The sequence below is a fragment of the Rutilus rutilus genome (genome assembly GCF_951802725.1).
Source record: "Rutilus rutilus genome assembly, chromosome: 21".
Classification (NCBI taxonomy): domain Eukaryota; kingdom Metazoa; phylum Chordata; class Actinopteri; order Cypriniformes; family Leuciscidae; genus Rutilus; species Rutilus rutilus.
In genome coordinates this window covers 10,897,435-10,914,719 of record NC_140226.1, presented here as the reverse complement: position 1 = coordinate 10,914,719, position 17,285 = coordinate 10,897,435, and the positions used below count along the sequence as shown (strand labels likewise).

General features: G+C 38.4%; 1 protein-coding gene across 2 annotated transcripts in view; it reads right to left on the bottom strand.

The window, feature by feature from the left end:
• Nucleotides 1–17,285, bottom strand: part of akap6 (A kinase (PRKA) anchor protein 6) — a 164,656-nt gene that overhangs the window by 23,017 nt on the left and 124,354 nt on the right. For both annotated transcript variants that reach the window (XM_084394075.1, XM_084394076.1), the window contains 2 exons: nucleotides 8,014–8,160; nucleotides 302–556 (listed from right to left, as the gene is read on the bottom strand). In XM_084394075.1, coding sequence (XP_084250201.1) covers nucleotides 302–556; nucleotides 8,014–8,160 — 402 coding nt within the window. The remainder of the gene's footprint in view (nucleotides 1–301; nucleotides 557–8,013; nucleotides 8,161–17,285) is intronic.

The window sequence follows — 17,285 nt, the reverse complement described above, 5'->3', positions numbered from 1 at the left end:
TGTTTTTTTATACATCACCATATATACGATGTATGGAAATTAGCTGTTTGACGTTTCCATTGTTTCAGATGGTTCCTTCTTTGACGCTGTCTTACAGCACAGCCATGCTAAGTTCAATCAATGGGTAGTGTTTGGGACACCTGTCTGAGAACATTTATCATTTTTGAAATTCCATTTGGTGACACTAGTGGAGCAGAAATGGCAGCCAAAGGATCTAAACCTGTAGTAAAAGTGACCAACAGCCATGGCATGAAAACCCTGAAGTAAACTCTAGATAGACGCAGCTCTTCTTCACACTCACCTTGAAGTGCTGCAGCTGTTTGGTGGCTTGCGGGTCGTGTTGTGGGTCATCAGTGTCCTGCGCGCTGCTCTCACATTGTTGTGCGTCTGGTCTGAGATTCAGATTGAAGATGAAGAGCTCGGTTTCTCTCAGCCAGCTCTTTAACTCCTTTATCCGGCTCTCCAGCTGGGTCACCATCCTACTGGTGTCTGGAGACAGAAGTTCACGCTGACTCCGCTGGCCCACACTGGGCTCCACATGCTCAGCCAGGGTTTTCTGATTGGACACAAACAGAGGTGTCACACAAGCACATTCAAGAAACAATAATGACAGGATAGCCCAATTTACCATATTTTATACACCCATTTTACTGTAGTAACATCAAGCGAAGCGTTATTTCTGGCAGGTCATGTTAGTCAAGCTCGCATCAGCTGACCCTCAGCTGATCCACATCTACCTATAGGAATACGACGCCTATCACCGTATACATATATAAGCTCCTTCGGTATTATCAGCAGCTATCGCGTTTCTCAGGAGCTAATTACCCTCCTCCATCCCCAGCTCCTCCTCTCGCCCAGTCAGGATTTGGCATTCTGATTCCCCTTGAATCAGAATAAATTCTCGAATTATGTTGTACTTTAAAATCTTGAACTAAATATATTTGCAAACTTTCATGTTGGTTCTGTTCTGTTTACCCCAAGGGGGGTTATTGCTGATCTCCCTGCTCTTATCCATGCTAGGCTGCACAGATGCGCAGGGAGTTCTTGCCCAGAACGGAACCAGACCGCCAATCCAAACTGTATGCTAACTGTCAATTGTATTTGACGGTAGTGGTCCTGACAGAAATGGTATTATGATGCATAAAAAATATATATATATATACTAAAAAAGGTAAATAAAACAAAAAAAACTAAATATTAAACAAAAATATTTTTTTAATAAAATTAATAAAAAATAAGGTACATTTTGTTAGTGGGGAGTGTTTACAACAATTTTTTTAAGTGTAAAGAAACTACATTTTATTGCAAATACAATTTATTTTATAGCACACCATTTCATGACTTTAAGTTGCATGAGTTTACTATGGTCTTTCCACAAATACCACATTTAAACTACACTCTCAGAAAAAAAGGTACAAAAGCTGTCACTGTGGCGGTACCTTTTCAAAAGGTGCACCTTTGTACCTAAAGAGTGCATTTAAGTCCCTCAAAGGTACATATTGGTACCAAACGTGTACATATTAGTACCTAAATAGTACATATTAGAACCCTTTTTAAGGGTACTGTCCCAGTGACAGCTTTTGTACCTTTTTTTCTGAGAGTGTATGGTAACAACGCAAAGTGTATGTTTAGTGTTGATCCAAAGACAAAATTCATTCAGACATCAGGCTAGAACTGCTTTATACGCAACTCATATTATTTGGGTTTAATAAAGAAGAGAGATGTGGTGATGACTGCTGTATCCACACTGCTGCTGTACGCCTGAAGTGTCTGATAACAGGCAGTTTCTTTTGATGAGTCTGAAGGGGTTAAAATCTCATCGCACAAAGTGGCATTTTAGAGCAACATTCAAATGTTTGTTGAATAGCAAACAATCAGCAGCAAAAAACACACCAATGATTTTAGAAATGGGCTCCGCTGAACAATTTTCTCCGACTGACAGCAAGAGAAGCGAGAACCATGCTGAGCTGCAGACTCCCTGTGCGTGTGTGTGCGCGTGTGTGTGTATTCCCACCTGCCTGGGAATTGCAGTTTTTAGAGACAGGTTGAACCTTGTATACTGAGATGGCAATTGCAAGCACAATACACACCATTATCCAATTAATACACACACTGGCTGCTGTAATTGTCTTTCCTTTATGTGTGCCGTGTGTCGGGAAGCTGGAATGGAAACAGATGTGATTATGACGCAGCAATGAAGTGGCTATTTCAGCATACAGCGTTAATTAAGTTCTCAGGGTTTGGCCATACACATCCAGCCTGCATCTTCCTCCCATGACCGGCCTTTATTAACACATCTGTTCCTCTCCTGTCAGCAAAGTGTTAATAGCAAAAGGAAATGGAAGGCTCAACTCAGTGACAAGGGACATTGTAGCTTTAATGTGAAAATGGGTTCTTCTGGTCGAAAACAAATGTTGAGGTTTTCTGCTGGGCTGACTGAGGCAAATTCAGATCTCATAGTGATTTTATGAGACATTAGCGGTCATAGAGTGTGAAAACGTGCCGTTTTTGAAATGTAATAACTTTCTCCACATCTGAAACTACTTTCCTTTTCGGCTGACATCACCAATCACTCTTACTTTTTAAACCCCTCCAACCACCTGTCATAAAGAGACACTTTTAACCATGAAATTGAACAAAATTGAAAGTAAGACTTGTAGATTGTTAAAAAAGATTTCTATTTCAAATAAATGCTGCTCTTTTGAACTTTATATTCATCAAAGAATCCTGGAAAATCTATCACGGTTTCCACAAACATATTAGGCAGCAAAAACTGCTTATTTTTCAACATTGATAATAATAGGGAATGTTTCTTGAGCAGCAAATCAGCATATAAGAATGCTTTCTGAAGGATCATGTGACTCTGAAAACTGGAGTAATGATGCTGAAAATTTTGATTTAGCAATAATATTTTACAATATTATCATTTTCATCAAATAAATTCTGCCTTGGTGAGCATAACAGACTTCTTTCAAAACCATAAAACAATCTTAAACGATAGTGTACATTTTGTTCCTCCTTGTTTAATTTGAAAATACATCACATTTTAGAATGGGTAAAATGGGTTGCAAATGCCATTTCATGTTGACAATATTCTAATATATTTTAAGTGGTGATAAACTGTAAGAAAAAACAGATTTTGTCATGCTCATTTAAATTTCTTATTGAATTACGTTAGCAGACATAAAATAAACAAATGTAAAATACAGGAAACAAATTAAGAAACCAATGGATTATGCAGGCATTCTAACATCATAAAAAAAATTCAGGAAATTTATGGGGGGAAAAAACTATTTGGATATAACTTCCCACATTTACATATTAATGCCCATACTGTATTCAACAACTTACCCGCCCTAATGAATTATTATGACATCATAATACAAATTTACATATAAACATTACATACAGTAGCAGTACAAAACCAGCTTGTTTAATTCTGTGGGTCGCAGAGAGGATGGGTCATTAAAAGTGCTATAAAAGTGTGTAATATGAACTATTTAATTCAATCAGGCCCAAAAAGTCCAGTTTCATGAACAGAGAGGAGAATCTCTCTCCTGCGACTGTTTATTCCTCTCTCTCTCTCTCTCTCTCTCTCCTTTTATTTCCCTGTTCTTTCCACTCATCTGAATACAGATGATTTGACGGGCTTCAATGGAATCCAGATACCGCCATTGTTTTCTCTGAGTAACAAATGTCTCAGTGGGAGGTGAAGCCAATGCCCTTGGAGGGTCACACGGCAAAAAAACAGGAATTTATTGCCACTTTATTTTGTTCGGGAACAGTTTGCAATCATAAATTCTTCATAAGCAGAATACTTCAGAGAATGGTCTGTCTTCATAAATATATACGACAGGGGACATCAATTTCATTTAATTCACAATTTGTGTCAGCACAGCAGATGCCAATGGCTGACTTGATAGGCTTGTTTAATATGCAATTGAGACGGCATAATGCGCGGTGCAGGGAGCAGCGACGCTCAGATTGAACTCTCCGCACCGCTGACGGTTTATTCCTGTCGCACACGCCCCAACCAGACGCCACTCATCGCGAAAACGCGTCGCGCACGCTCACACCAGTCAGAAAGTTTGCCGTGGCCAAGCGCCGGTGAATATTCCTTTTCTGGATAATTCTAATTAACGCTTGATTGCGACAGGGAGGGAAGATGTGAGTTGTTTGACACTTTGAAACTCTCCGAAAAAATTCATGTTTCAGATCAAAGGCTGTTATGCTAATCTTGAGGAGCATTGCAGAAGCATATCCACGTGGGTGTATATGTTTACTCATTATTAGTGAAGATAAATTATTTAGCATTATACCACTGTGAAGAGCTGTGTAACTTCACCTTTATAGAAAAAGTCAAACTTGTGATTACCCTGCAGGAAAATGCAGCTAAAACTAGATTCTGATGGTAGAAGCTGGTCGTTTATGAACTGGTTTAGGTGGTTGAGCCAGTTAATAGTGACGATTCTCTCCGACCAAACAGTGATCAGCAGTGTTTACACGTCACATTCTAGTATCGGTACGGCTCGCTTGGAACCTCAACCGAGGTGGTACTAAAAAAAGTACCAGGTACTAGGTACTGAACACAGTGGAAAAGTCCCCAAAAGTGAGCCGTACCGAGCCGTACCATGCAGTGTCATTAGAGCTGGTAAACCACCTTGGTTAAAGTCCCCCTTTAGTCAATAATTGTATCCCTTTAAAACTCATCTTTGATCAGGTTTTTTCCTGCAAAAAAAAAATCTTCATGCCTTAAAATAGTTGGAAATCTACACCCTTGCTTCGTTTAGTATTTGCGGATTCATGAATATGCAAATTATCCCCGCCTCCAATCACTGACACCAGATCAGAGACCCACTCAGTCAACTTTTTCTGAAGTAACTGTAGCAAACACAAAAGCATCGCTCATTATTAATATGCTTAGCCTTTTGCTTGTCTACATTATTAAACAGCTAATAATGTGTCGCTAATGTTACATAGACCATGTTCCCGTTCACCATTTCAGTCTGCCTTCAAAACGTTTCTAAGAATGCTGATTTTTAGAACAACTCAGAACGTCAGTGGAGAAAGGCATCATAACATCATAATATACATCATATACATAATTCACCCGGCTATATTGCTAAAAGTACCTGATTTTTCATATGAACAGAAAAATATACCAGGATAACCTGGCTTCTCTTGAGACTCCCCTGCTTCGCAGCATAGTAATCACACTGACATTGGTAGTTTGTGACGTCAGAAACACCAGCGATTTCAAACCGCGTTTTTGAAACTGATCACTGCAGTGTTAAGGAGAAAATACTGGTGTTGACTTATGAATTTGAACATGGTTTATCTGAAAGCATATTAATAACATCACATAGACATAAACAACATTAAAAACTTGATTTTCACCACAGGGGGTCTTTAAGTTTATGGGAGCTGATTAACAGTCTTATAAACACATTGAAATGGTTGACCACTATATGCTGGTATGATGGGCTGGGTTTCTGTATGGCGCTATAATGTCATGGGTTAAATTTTGAGGGAACAAACATACTGATAAAATATACATAAAAATATAAATATACTACTGTTAAAAAGTTTGAGCAGTGCCGGTCCTCCATATACACAAAGTACGCAAGTTGCCCTTTTGCTCTCAAAAAATGATTTAATGACTAGGGATGCATTAATAGAATTGTGGTTTTGGCTTCCAATGATTATGAAAACATGATGCCGCATACCGTTCATTTCCCTTAAAGCTACACTGTGTAATTTTTTAAGTTGATTCTTAGCAAAAAACACTTTGTTCTTTCAAAATGATATGTGCTCATTCATGTGTAATTACTTCCACCAGCTAAACCATTCAGAATACATATGAGCGAGTCGCTCGAATGGCGGCAGCCATGTTGCGCCTCCATCTTGAAAATACATTAGCTAAAGAGGGACATACCTGGAAATTCAAGCTTCGCCTTTCGCACTTTTACACTCAGTGGCACCGTGACGAATGCGAGGGGGCGATTACTCGCGACTGCCGGCAGATTTGAAAGCCTGTTGAAGATGGAGGATCACGCCTATTCTCAAGGACATGTAACAGAGTCGCCAAGGAAGCGAAAGATTTGTAATAGTTTTCTAAAGTAACCTCATCACTTGAAGGAACGCTCATGGACGAAGTCGAACTGGAAGCCATGTTAATCTTGGAATAATACGGCCACCGTAGGAGTTAAAACGCCATCGGAATGGGAGGGGCTAGAAAGTAATATTCAGTTGGTAGTCATATACAATTACACCGCAAGATGGGTGAAAATCTTACACGGTGTAGCTTTAAAGTGGTGCATTGTCACCCTTCCTACGTAACATCCAAATTAGCCATGTAACATCACTGTTGTAATACACAGTCTCCTGCTGGAATAAAAAGAGTTAAAAGCGTATTGAGCTGTGAAAGCCAGGCAGCTTTCTGTGCGCCTGCGGAGTGAAACACTGACAACTAAGTGGCTACTTTGGGTTTCGGATGTGCGCTTAAACGGACAAATTCACAGTTTTCACTTGAATGCAGTCGTTATGTCTTAAGTAAACATAAACAGTTGGGAAAGTAATCAAATGCTTGTTAGTATATTAGATCTGTGCATTTGGTCTTAAAGTGACAGCAATAAACCTGCTGTCTGTCATTTTATGTTAATCGAACAACAAAAGAGTTCTGCTCTTCACTAAATAACTTGAGTAACTTTATTAAGAATCAATATATATATAATTCATACGTTTTTTTTTACATTTGATTACTTTATTAAATTTCTGTATAGCTATTATTATTAGTAGGCTCAATTGTTTATTTCATTTTTACCTTTTTTCTATTGTATTTGTTCCATTGTTTTTACATTTATTTTAAGTTATTATATTGACTGTTTCAACTCACTGTTGATTGTTGATTAAGGGGTTGGGGGTCATAAGGGTTGTTCATGAACGCATTGACCGTGGTTTTGCTTAGGGCCCCAAGAAGTCTAGGACCGGCACTGAGTTCGAGGTTGATTTATTTAATGTTTTTGAAAAGTCTATTATGCTCACAAAGCTGCATTTATTTAATCAAAAATACACTAATATTGTGAAATATTATTACAGTTTAAAATGATTGTTTTCTATTTTAATTGATTATGTCATTTATTACTGTGTTGGCAAGATGGTCACATGATCCTTCAGAAATCATTCTAATATGCTGATTTGCTGCTAAAGAAACATTTCTTATTATTATCAATGTTGAAAACAGTTGTGCTCCCTCATATTTTTTGTGAAAACGGTGATAAAATTTAGTTTAGACTATGATGAACAGAAAATAACAGAATTTATTTGAAAGAGAAACATTAGAAATGTCTTTACTGTCACTTTTGATCAATTTAATGCGTCCTTGCTATATAAAAGAAGTCATTTCTAAATAAATGAATAAATAAAAATCTTACTGACCCCAAACCCTTGAACAATAAACTACAAATGCAAATAACTTTGGATAAACGTGTAATAAATGAGCTGCATTTATCCAGGAAGAAAGTACAAGTAAACAGCTTAAAAATAGAAGAAACGGTAACCAAGCAGAAACATTACAGGGACATTTTTAAAAGCCTTAGAAAAACAGGGTAACTTTGAAATATGTCAATTTGACGCAAAGGAAGCGTTCAAACAAATGTGTTTTAAGATGCATTTACGCAGTACTTTTATTCTGACAATGTCTTCCCAACTTTTTCTTGCATTCTCAGCTCTAAATCTTCCCAACCTGCCCGCTTCCCTCTCATCTCAGCAGGGCGCTCTGGATCAAGGAAAGATCAGTATCAAGGTGCGAAACTCACCTGTGTCAGAGCAGCTCTGACTTTGAGAGCCGGCTGTTCAGGAAGCACTTTCTTTCCATAAAGGAACCCCTGACTGATGTGACGCTCTGTGCTTTTAACAGCCATTTCCCAAACAGGACAATAAAGTTTCAAAGCTCCTTTGTTGCAGTAGAAACACGTCATGTTCATACAGTAGACTGAACAGAGAGAGACAAACCTCGAGTTGATCCCATTTGCTCCTGAGGACCGTCAGCCGCTGGTCAAAGTCAGCAGGAAGTTCAGTGCCGCTCCTCTTCAGAGATTCAGACCAGCCCAGAAGCTGAGTCTTCTTGGGAAGCCACATGGACATCTCCACACTGTTCCCCTGTAGAAACACAGCAGTCAGAGGGTGAGAGAAGCACAGTTACCATTCAAGAATGGGTTTTATTACAACCTAAATGAAGTGGGGACTTGGGATGGATTTGTAAAGTGTTTTCTCCACCCTTTGAATGGTTGATAAGCCTATCTACAATTAAAACACAATCCTTTTAAAAAAAGACCTGCATATTTTGTACACTACAGTTCAAAAGTTTGTGGTTAAGGTTTTTTTTAAATGTTTTTGAAAGAAGTCTCATCAAGGCTGCATTTATTTGTTCACATTACAGAGCCCCGTGCATGAGGTGAAAAAAAGTGCATATAGTGGCCACAAATTAACAATTTGTTCCCATGACTTACTAAAATGTCAGCATGTTTTACTAATACGCTCTTTTGTTTTAAGTAGATTGTGTGCACAATATAATAATTTCTTCCCTCGTTCTACTTAATCGTGGCCACGTTGTAATAATTTGTGCTCTTGTTTTAGTTATTATTATACTATATTTTATTGTAATTTAATGTAATTTATTCCTGTGATGCAGAGCTGAACTTTCAGCATCATTACTCCAGTCTTCAGTGTCACATGATCCTTCAGAAATCATTCTAATATGATGATTTGCTGCTCAAGAAACATTTCTTATTATTATCAATGTTGAAAACAGTTGTGCTTTGGAAACAGTTAAACATCTTTTCCAGGATTTTTTTATGACTAGAAAGTTCAAAAGAACAGCATTTATTTGAAATAGAAATAATTTGTAACATAATAAATGTATTTAATGTTACTTTTGATCAATTAAATGCATCCTTCCAGAACAAATGTATTAATTTCTTAAAAACATTTCTTACTTAACCCAAACTTTTGAACTTTTGAAATTTACTCAAATATGATTTTTATAATCTCCAATCAAAAATGCAATCCCCTATTTTAATCAAGCATTTAAATAAATAGTAAACAAATGAGGAAACATTTTCTATTTAAAACAACAAAGTTGTACAAATATTGAACAAATATTGGTTAACAACTCACAAATTTGGTTCCAGTATAAGTACATACAGTGTTGCAACCCTCCCTGTCTGCTCAGCCTTGATATTTTTATCTCTTTTTATATAACAATAAGATGAAAGTTAAGTAAATGTTATACATCAAATTTAAGAAGAGAATCTGCTCATTCAGATGATACCAGATCTGTGATCTGAATAATTTCTGAAGGATCATGAGTAATTACTGATGAAAATTTAGCTTTGCATCACAGAAATAAATTTTATTTTAAATAATATTAAAAAAGAAAACAATTATTTTAAATGGTAATAATATTTCACAATATTACTGTTTTTTTTTTTTTTTATCAAATAATTGCAGGCTTAATGAGCATAAGAGACTTCAAAAACATTAAAATTAGCAATGTTTCCAAACTTTTGACCGGTACTGTATGCTACTTCAGGAGAATAGTGGTCATATGTGATCGTTAATTCTAATTGGTTAACTGACAGTGTTAGGTCACTCGCCAACACAAGTTGAGCAGAATTGTGACATTTCTGTTTGAATGCTGGACTAACATACAGTAAAAGATGAAAGTGATGCTATTCAACACCTTATTTCAGTTAATTCCTCTCTTCCTCCCTCTATCTCTCTCTCTCTGTCTCTCCCCCATTTCATTTTCTGCATCAATAGCTACTTGATTCTAGTTTTCGGTTGTCATTTATCATTATGGCGGATGCGCATTTAAATATTTAAATGCGCTGTTTTCCCCCCTTTCCTTGCTGTCATCCGGCCAGCGTTCATTTTTCACTGTCGTTTGTTTTGATGGAGATGGTATCACACATCCTTTTAAATCATTCATCCCTTTCAGTTTTTAATAGTGGCCGCCAAACTAAAGACGCTCCGCTTTAAAGTAAAGGGGATTACACAATTTGTTTGTTGACAGCAAATATTGATTTTAAGTCCTTTGGTTGGTTTAAAAAATGGCAGGTTATTGATGGACAACGCAGACGGAGGGAAAGATAGCCTGAGTAATTAGAATGCCAGAGCGATGGGAAGTTGAAGCATCATGCTAACCTTAGCTACGTGCACTGCATGGATGACTTTTGGCCCTTGAGTCACTTTCCCCGTTTCAACCTAGATAGGGTGATTTGCATACTTAACCCAAGGAGCTCGAGCTTGAAAACTTTATAGTCAACTGTGTAATTGACGGCAAGGAAAAACATATTCAAGGGCCAAAGATGCCACCGAGGTGGAGGTGTGACGGAAATACATGATCCTGGCATTGCTCTGTTAACCCTGATGAGCAGAGCTAAAAAATTTAAGTTTGTTTTTAAAAACAGGTTATCAGCGCACAACAGGACACACTTACAACTCATCATAGGGTACATCACATTAGAAATAAACTACATTTTTCTGAAGCAAATCATAACAAACACAAACATCCAATTTAAGGTCTATGGTAACTTCTAATTTTGTAATTTTTGGTTTCTTTTAAAATAAAAATACACACACACACACACACACACACACACACACACATATATATGGCGAGTGAGGGTGAGTAAATGATGGTAGAATTTCATTTTGGGCGAACTATACCTTTAGTTATTTTTTTGTAATATGGAAATATGTTTTTTTTTTTTTATGAAATGATAAATAAGAAATAAAAACTACCAGCAGGTGGCAGTAAATATGTAAATGAGTAAGTCATTGAATCATTCATTCATTCGAATCGTTCAAACGGCTGATTCATTCATGAATTAAGTTAATGGGTGCTTCTCAGTACTCAAATTGATGCTTCCTCGCTCCTCCATCCTCCAGCCTGTGACCCGGAAACCAATGGAACTCCAACTCCAATTCTCTAATTGCACCGCGAGGAGGCAAAGAAGCTTCCTTAGGAGTCATGAGCGAGGATACACCGGTGTATCCGTCCCTCACATCCTAAGGGGGTGGAGCTAAGACGTGAGAAAGGAAAGAGAGAATGCACCAATAAGAAATGAGATGCACCCAATGGCTCTCTTTATGAACCACTGAATCAGTGGTTCACCCAATTGATTTGCTCAAAACTCGGATTCATTCAGAAACGAAACACCGCTGTGTGTTGCTCCAAGATGCATCTGGTTGCGTCTCCTCAACCACCACCAATGTGCAGCATCCACCTGGATGATTAGGAGGCCATGATGGATGGGGGCCAATGGGTAAATTTGGTTACACCTCTACTCTTTTTCCAAAGGACATCCTGGGATTTTTAATGACCACAGAGAGTCAGGACCTCGGTTTAACATCTCATCTGAAGGACGGTGCTTTTTGACAGTACAGTGTCCGCATCACTATACTGGGGCGTTAGGACCCACACAGATCACAGGGTGAGCGCCCCCTGCTGGCCTCACTAAAACCTCTTCCAGCAGCAACCTAGTTTTCCCAGGAGGTCTCCCATCCAGGTACTGACCAGGCTCAGCCCTGCTTAGCTTCAGTGGGCAACCAGTCTTGGGCTACAGGGTGATATGGCTGCTGGCCTAAATCAATCAACTGTATAAAATGTAAGATGACCAACATACTGTGGGTCTGGGGCGTGGCGGGTGCGTTAAATGCGTTAATAATTTTATCACAACATTTTTTCCCATAGCTAATGAAATAAATGAACGTGTTAAATCGACAGCCCTAATATATAGTGAATACCTGAAGGGGAATACTTGGAGTTAGGGATTTGTTCACATCACTAGCCCAAAGTATGACATCAATGCAACATGTCAGGACACCCCTTGAGATCACATGATGGAAACAGACAGCTTTACTAACAGTCTTTAAATAGCAGAGCACTTTTAATAACTGCAATAGTGGGCAAAGATGGCCGCAAAATAGATGAAATTTCAACAAGCCCTCGCACATTTAATTTATTTCACATATTAATGAACGTGAGTCTGGAAATGTCAGCAAAAATGCGGTCACACATGAACACACTTAATGCGGTTTCGCAGATCCATCTTATCCATTAAATTAAAGTTTGTTCAGGCTCTGTAACTTGTTGAGACAACAGAAGTAAGGCTCCATGATCTGAGGCGGAGATGGGGCGTATTCAAATCATTTTATGCTAACGTTCACACGTCAGGAGCCAGGCGGCGAAATGAGAATTCACAGGACACACTCGGCCTCCCGACGGGCCCTCATCTAAATGACGGATTCTGCACTGTCCCTAAATCAAAAAGGAAGTAATAACATCTTTCTTTTGCCCTGAAATGAATCTGTGAAGGGCGAAAAAAAAAAAAAGTCCATTTTGGGCTTCTGCGATTATCCACTGAAGCTGCCACATTAGATGTTTAGCACGAAGGAAAGGGAATCCATTTGAGAAAAAACTGAATATGCATCAGCCACATGAAAACCTACACTATGAGCTGATGAGTTACAAATTGACTCAGAGGTACAAAATATAGAATTTGATATGCTTTCGTGATATAGAGCTGAATGAAGCTGGGAAAACTGATAATTACTTAATCAGTTTGAGGCCTTTTCATATCTTGCCAGCATCCTTGATGTCTGTAATTCGCTGTAGACGGCTGCTCGGGGAGGGAGGCGCAGAGGAAGCAGTCGAGAGGGGAGGAAGACCGCGCAGAAGAGGCCCATTGATGGAAACCCAGTGCAGCTGAGGGGCGCGAGCCAAGCTCTCAAAGATGTGTGAGCGCCGGGTTTGAAAGACCAGGAAGTAAAAAGCTACATATTTACTTTAAAAGGAGGAGAAAATGCACTGCCTCCATTTGGATGCGATTCCTTACTGTTCATGCAAAATAGATGCTGCTTTTCCTCCTTCGTGAAAAATCACTTTGCGCCGTAAAAAGGTGGTGGGGGGGGGGGGGGGGGGGAGGGGGGGTCTGTTCAAACCGGCCGGGAACAAAAGTCCTTGAAACACTGTTAATTGTCACCATGGTGACTAGAAGAATAAGCCATTTTACAGCTGGTATAGAAGGCTCGTATTGAGTCAAGCGCCTTTTTTTTTTTTTCACCCGGCTCTCTTCTCTCTGGTTAAGAACAAGGTGGGCAGTCACTATGGGGTCAGCGAGGGACCCAGGAGAGTTTCCACCAGCCTTTCCAGACCTCAGCTGGCAGGAGGTTCCTTCAGGGACGGACGGGGGACCAAATACACTTCACATTGTCAAAATGCATCGAGTGGCAACAAATTGCACAGACAATGCCATCGTTCACGACGACAAGAAAAGGTTGAGCAAAGAAAAAGAAAGAAATGTTAGTTACAAAACAGCATAGACGCCGACCCATGGGACTCTCTTTCTCGCCGACATAATAGCATACAATCTGCACAACAATATGGAGCATAAAACTACTCCGAATATTCACTCTCCTCCCCTTCTTGCTAAAGATGATGCATTACGCAGGTTTCTAAAGTGATAGTGAGGGATTCAAAAGATTCAATGAACAAAGAAAAGCCTGGTCAGCCCAACTGATGCCGAACAAACGCTAAGACACAGCAGCAAACTTCTTTAGCCCTGAAGATTTAAACAGAAAGAGATCTGGACAGACTTCATGGGCTCTACTTATGGGAGTGATTATGTTTTGTCTGAATCTCACAAAGCAAAGTCCAGGTCATATTTCAGCCCATATATAACACTACTGTAAATATTATATAATATAAAAAAAAACATTTAATAAAATATATGTACACAATCAAAATAAATAAATACATAATAACAATAGCAATATATAAGATTACAATAATATGTAATTCTTGAGTCTCTTTTGCTTATCAAGCCTGCATTTATTTAATAAAAAAATACAGAAAAAACTGTAATATTGTGTAATATTATTACAATTTAAAATAATGGTTTTCTATTTTAATATACTTTAAAATATCATTTATTTCTGTGATACAAAGCAGAATTTTCAGCATCATTACTCCAGTCTTCAGTGTCACATGATCCTTCAGAAATCATTCTAATATGCTGATTTATTATCAATGTTGGAGACAGTTGTGCTGCTTAATATTGTTTTTAAAACCTGTGATACTTTTCTCAGGATTCTTTAATGAATAAAACTTTATAAAAAAAGAACAGCATTTATTTGAAATAGAAATCATTTCTAGCAATACATAATACCGTTCAAAAGTTTGGGGTCTGTAATTGTTTTTCTTTCTTAAAAAAAAAGAAGAAATTAATACTTTTATTCGGCAAAGAAGTGTTAAATTAATAAAAGGTTATAGTAAAGATTTATATTGTAAAAAAAAAAAGATTTATATTTTGAATAAATGCTGTTTTTTGCATTGCGATAAGAATTTGTGATTACTTAAGAATTGTAAAAAAATCAATACAATTAAAAAAAACTAATGGGAACAAAAAAGTAATAATTTCTTAATCTTCCCTTCTTGGTTTAGGGGTGAAACATGACTTGGACATTTGTTTTATATTCACTCACAACTTTTGATACATATCAAACTGCGGCCAACGCTGTTCATCTACCTCTGATCAGCTGGAAGTTCATATTGTTCTTTTTCAGCCTCCCCTTCTGTCCCCTCACAGGGATTGGTAGTGACCCCCATAGGAAGCCCATGCCTAATGCCATTGAATGGCGAACAAAGGCACTATTTATCCAGGGCCCGGGGTCTGGAGCTCAGCTGTGAGTTCGGGGAGGAGGGGTTCTCATGGAAAGATACTCACACCCCATCCCTCTCTACACTGAGCGTGGCATTTTTCTTCACTAGACAAACATAGGAAACAATGCAATCAGCCAAGAACTCTGGGCTTTAAGAGCCGAGAGAGGCCTAAGATCTGTTCAGCTCTGCTCAGCCTGGCTATAATCTAAAGTGATGGTGCCAGAATTCATAGAGCTACTGCTGCTCACAGCAAAGGAAACTTACTGCTCAGAGATGCCCTTTCAGAGCTCCACAATCCTAAAGGGCAAGATCACCCCAAAATCAAAGGCCTGTCATCATTTACTCACCCTCGTGTTGTTCCAAACCCTTTCGAAAAGGAGACGTTTTGCAGAATGTCCCAACCATTGTTTTCCATACAATGGAATCAGAAGATTTTGACTACCAAGATCCCAAAAAGACAAATTAAAGCACCATAAAAGTCCTTAATGCTATATTCCACATTTTCTGAAGCCAAATGATAGTTTTACGTTAGAAACATACTGCAATTTAAGGGATTATTCACTGAAAATCTTCCTCTGTTTTTGATGGTGCTTTTTTGTTCTTTTGAGTCTGACGGTAAAACCACTGTCCACTTTCAACGTATAGAAAACAGTGTACATTATGCAAAACATCTCCTTCAATGTTGTTTCATGTAGGGAAAAAGTCAGTTACACAGGTTTGGAACGACATGAGAGTGAGTAAATGATGACAGAATTTTCATTTTTGGGTGAACTAACCCTTTAAATGAACGTTGTCAGAGATGGTTTTCAGAAATCCCTTAGGTGTCAGTTTGCTAATGTCACTGCTGTCTAGGACAAACAATTGAGATATTGAAGAGATCTCGTGTGAATTTTCTTTTCCTACAGGCGAGTTTAAAAGGTTTGGACATTTTAGTGACTTTAACCAACTACAAACAGAAGTTAGTTAGAGAAGTGCCTGAATTCCCTATAACCTCCTAACCTGCTCCATTGCCAGAGCTTTTAAAAGTAAATGGGTGTGAACGTGACAGATATTCCAACTCCGCAAGTAATTTTCCATGTAAATTAATGGCAGTTCGGCTCAATGAGTATAAATTTGCAACCTTTGAAAAAGAGAAGGAAAATTAAAATGTACAATGTCATTTAAAATTGGCAAAACTGGCTGAGAAAATTACATTTGAGGAGTTGAATCGCTTGCTTTCTTCTAGCTTATTCCATTTGCATTAAGCGAAAATCATATTACACAGGCCACGCATTGTTAATTGGGGCCTATTTTGTATTATCCCCATATAAATCAAATGACAAATATTAAAATGAATGGCAAATTCACTAATAGCGAATCATAAAACAATCTTTTTTAAGTATCTCTCATTAATAATTTAATTCCAATTATATCTGTAGAGCAGAATGAGCCTTTTCATTCTGGAGTTTTTTTTTGTGGGATTGGCCGTCTGCTTTTGACTGATGTTATAATAATGGAGATATATTTGGGTCCAAAGCCAGGGACTGACTGAGAGAGAGAGAGAGAGAGAGAGAGAGAGAGAGAGAGAGAGAGAGAGAGAGAGAGAGAACTTCAGCACAACAGCTCATGAAAGAGTAAGTTATCTCCACAACAAATGCTGTAGTTCTCCACTGTCAGACAGAACGAGAAAATAAGCAATATTTAGCGATATTTAGCGAAAATAAGCTATTTACTATTTACTCTCTCAAAGCTCACGACTTAAAAAAAATGCCATTCAATTTCAAATATGTGAGACAGAGAGATTTAAAAAGACAAATTAGACAACTGCTGACTGTTGAGATCTCTTCTGAAACTCTAGAGGAGAAACATGCAAGATTACTGGGGTGTTTTTCCCGGGACCAAGATATGTAAATCTATAAAGGAAACTTCCAAAAGCCATTTTGCTGTCCATTTCATTTCACTGCTGTTTACGAAAAACAACTGAGACAAAAATATCTCATTAGTGAAAAAATCTCAAACACTTGCAATGTAGGAGGGACCCAACCATATATGGAGACCAGACAATCAGAGACTTGGGCTAGTAGGCAACCATCAAGTATCTACCCAGAAACCCCTAGAAACAGCATAGCAACGCAATGACCTACAACACCAAAACATCTTGCCAGTGAGTTTTGCATGGAAAAGCACCACTCATTTTCTTCAGAGAAAGTAAGCATCATCTCAGATGTTTGTCCTAAAAAAAAAAAAAAAAAAGATACAAACGAGTCAATACTTGACATACAGTTGTATTAAGTTAATTTAAGCTTTCTAGGAGAAACACCCCGTATCCTGTAAAACAGACTCCGAGAAGCTAACCCTGCGCTCCAGATGAGCATTACACGGAGTTACAAGGCTGTAGTCGTGGGAGCGAGGAGTTAAACTCCGTGCGGTGGGCAGCAGCAGTAGCAGGGTCCCGTCCTGAGCAGGAAGAGGGGTTTCAATTGAGCCGAATGAAAAGAAGCAGTTGGAGAATAGCGGCAATCATTTAATGCAGATGACCTCTGACAGACCCGCCGCGCCTGAGCCAGAGCGGGAATTT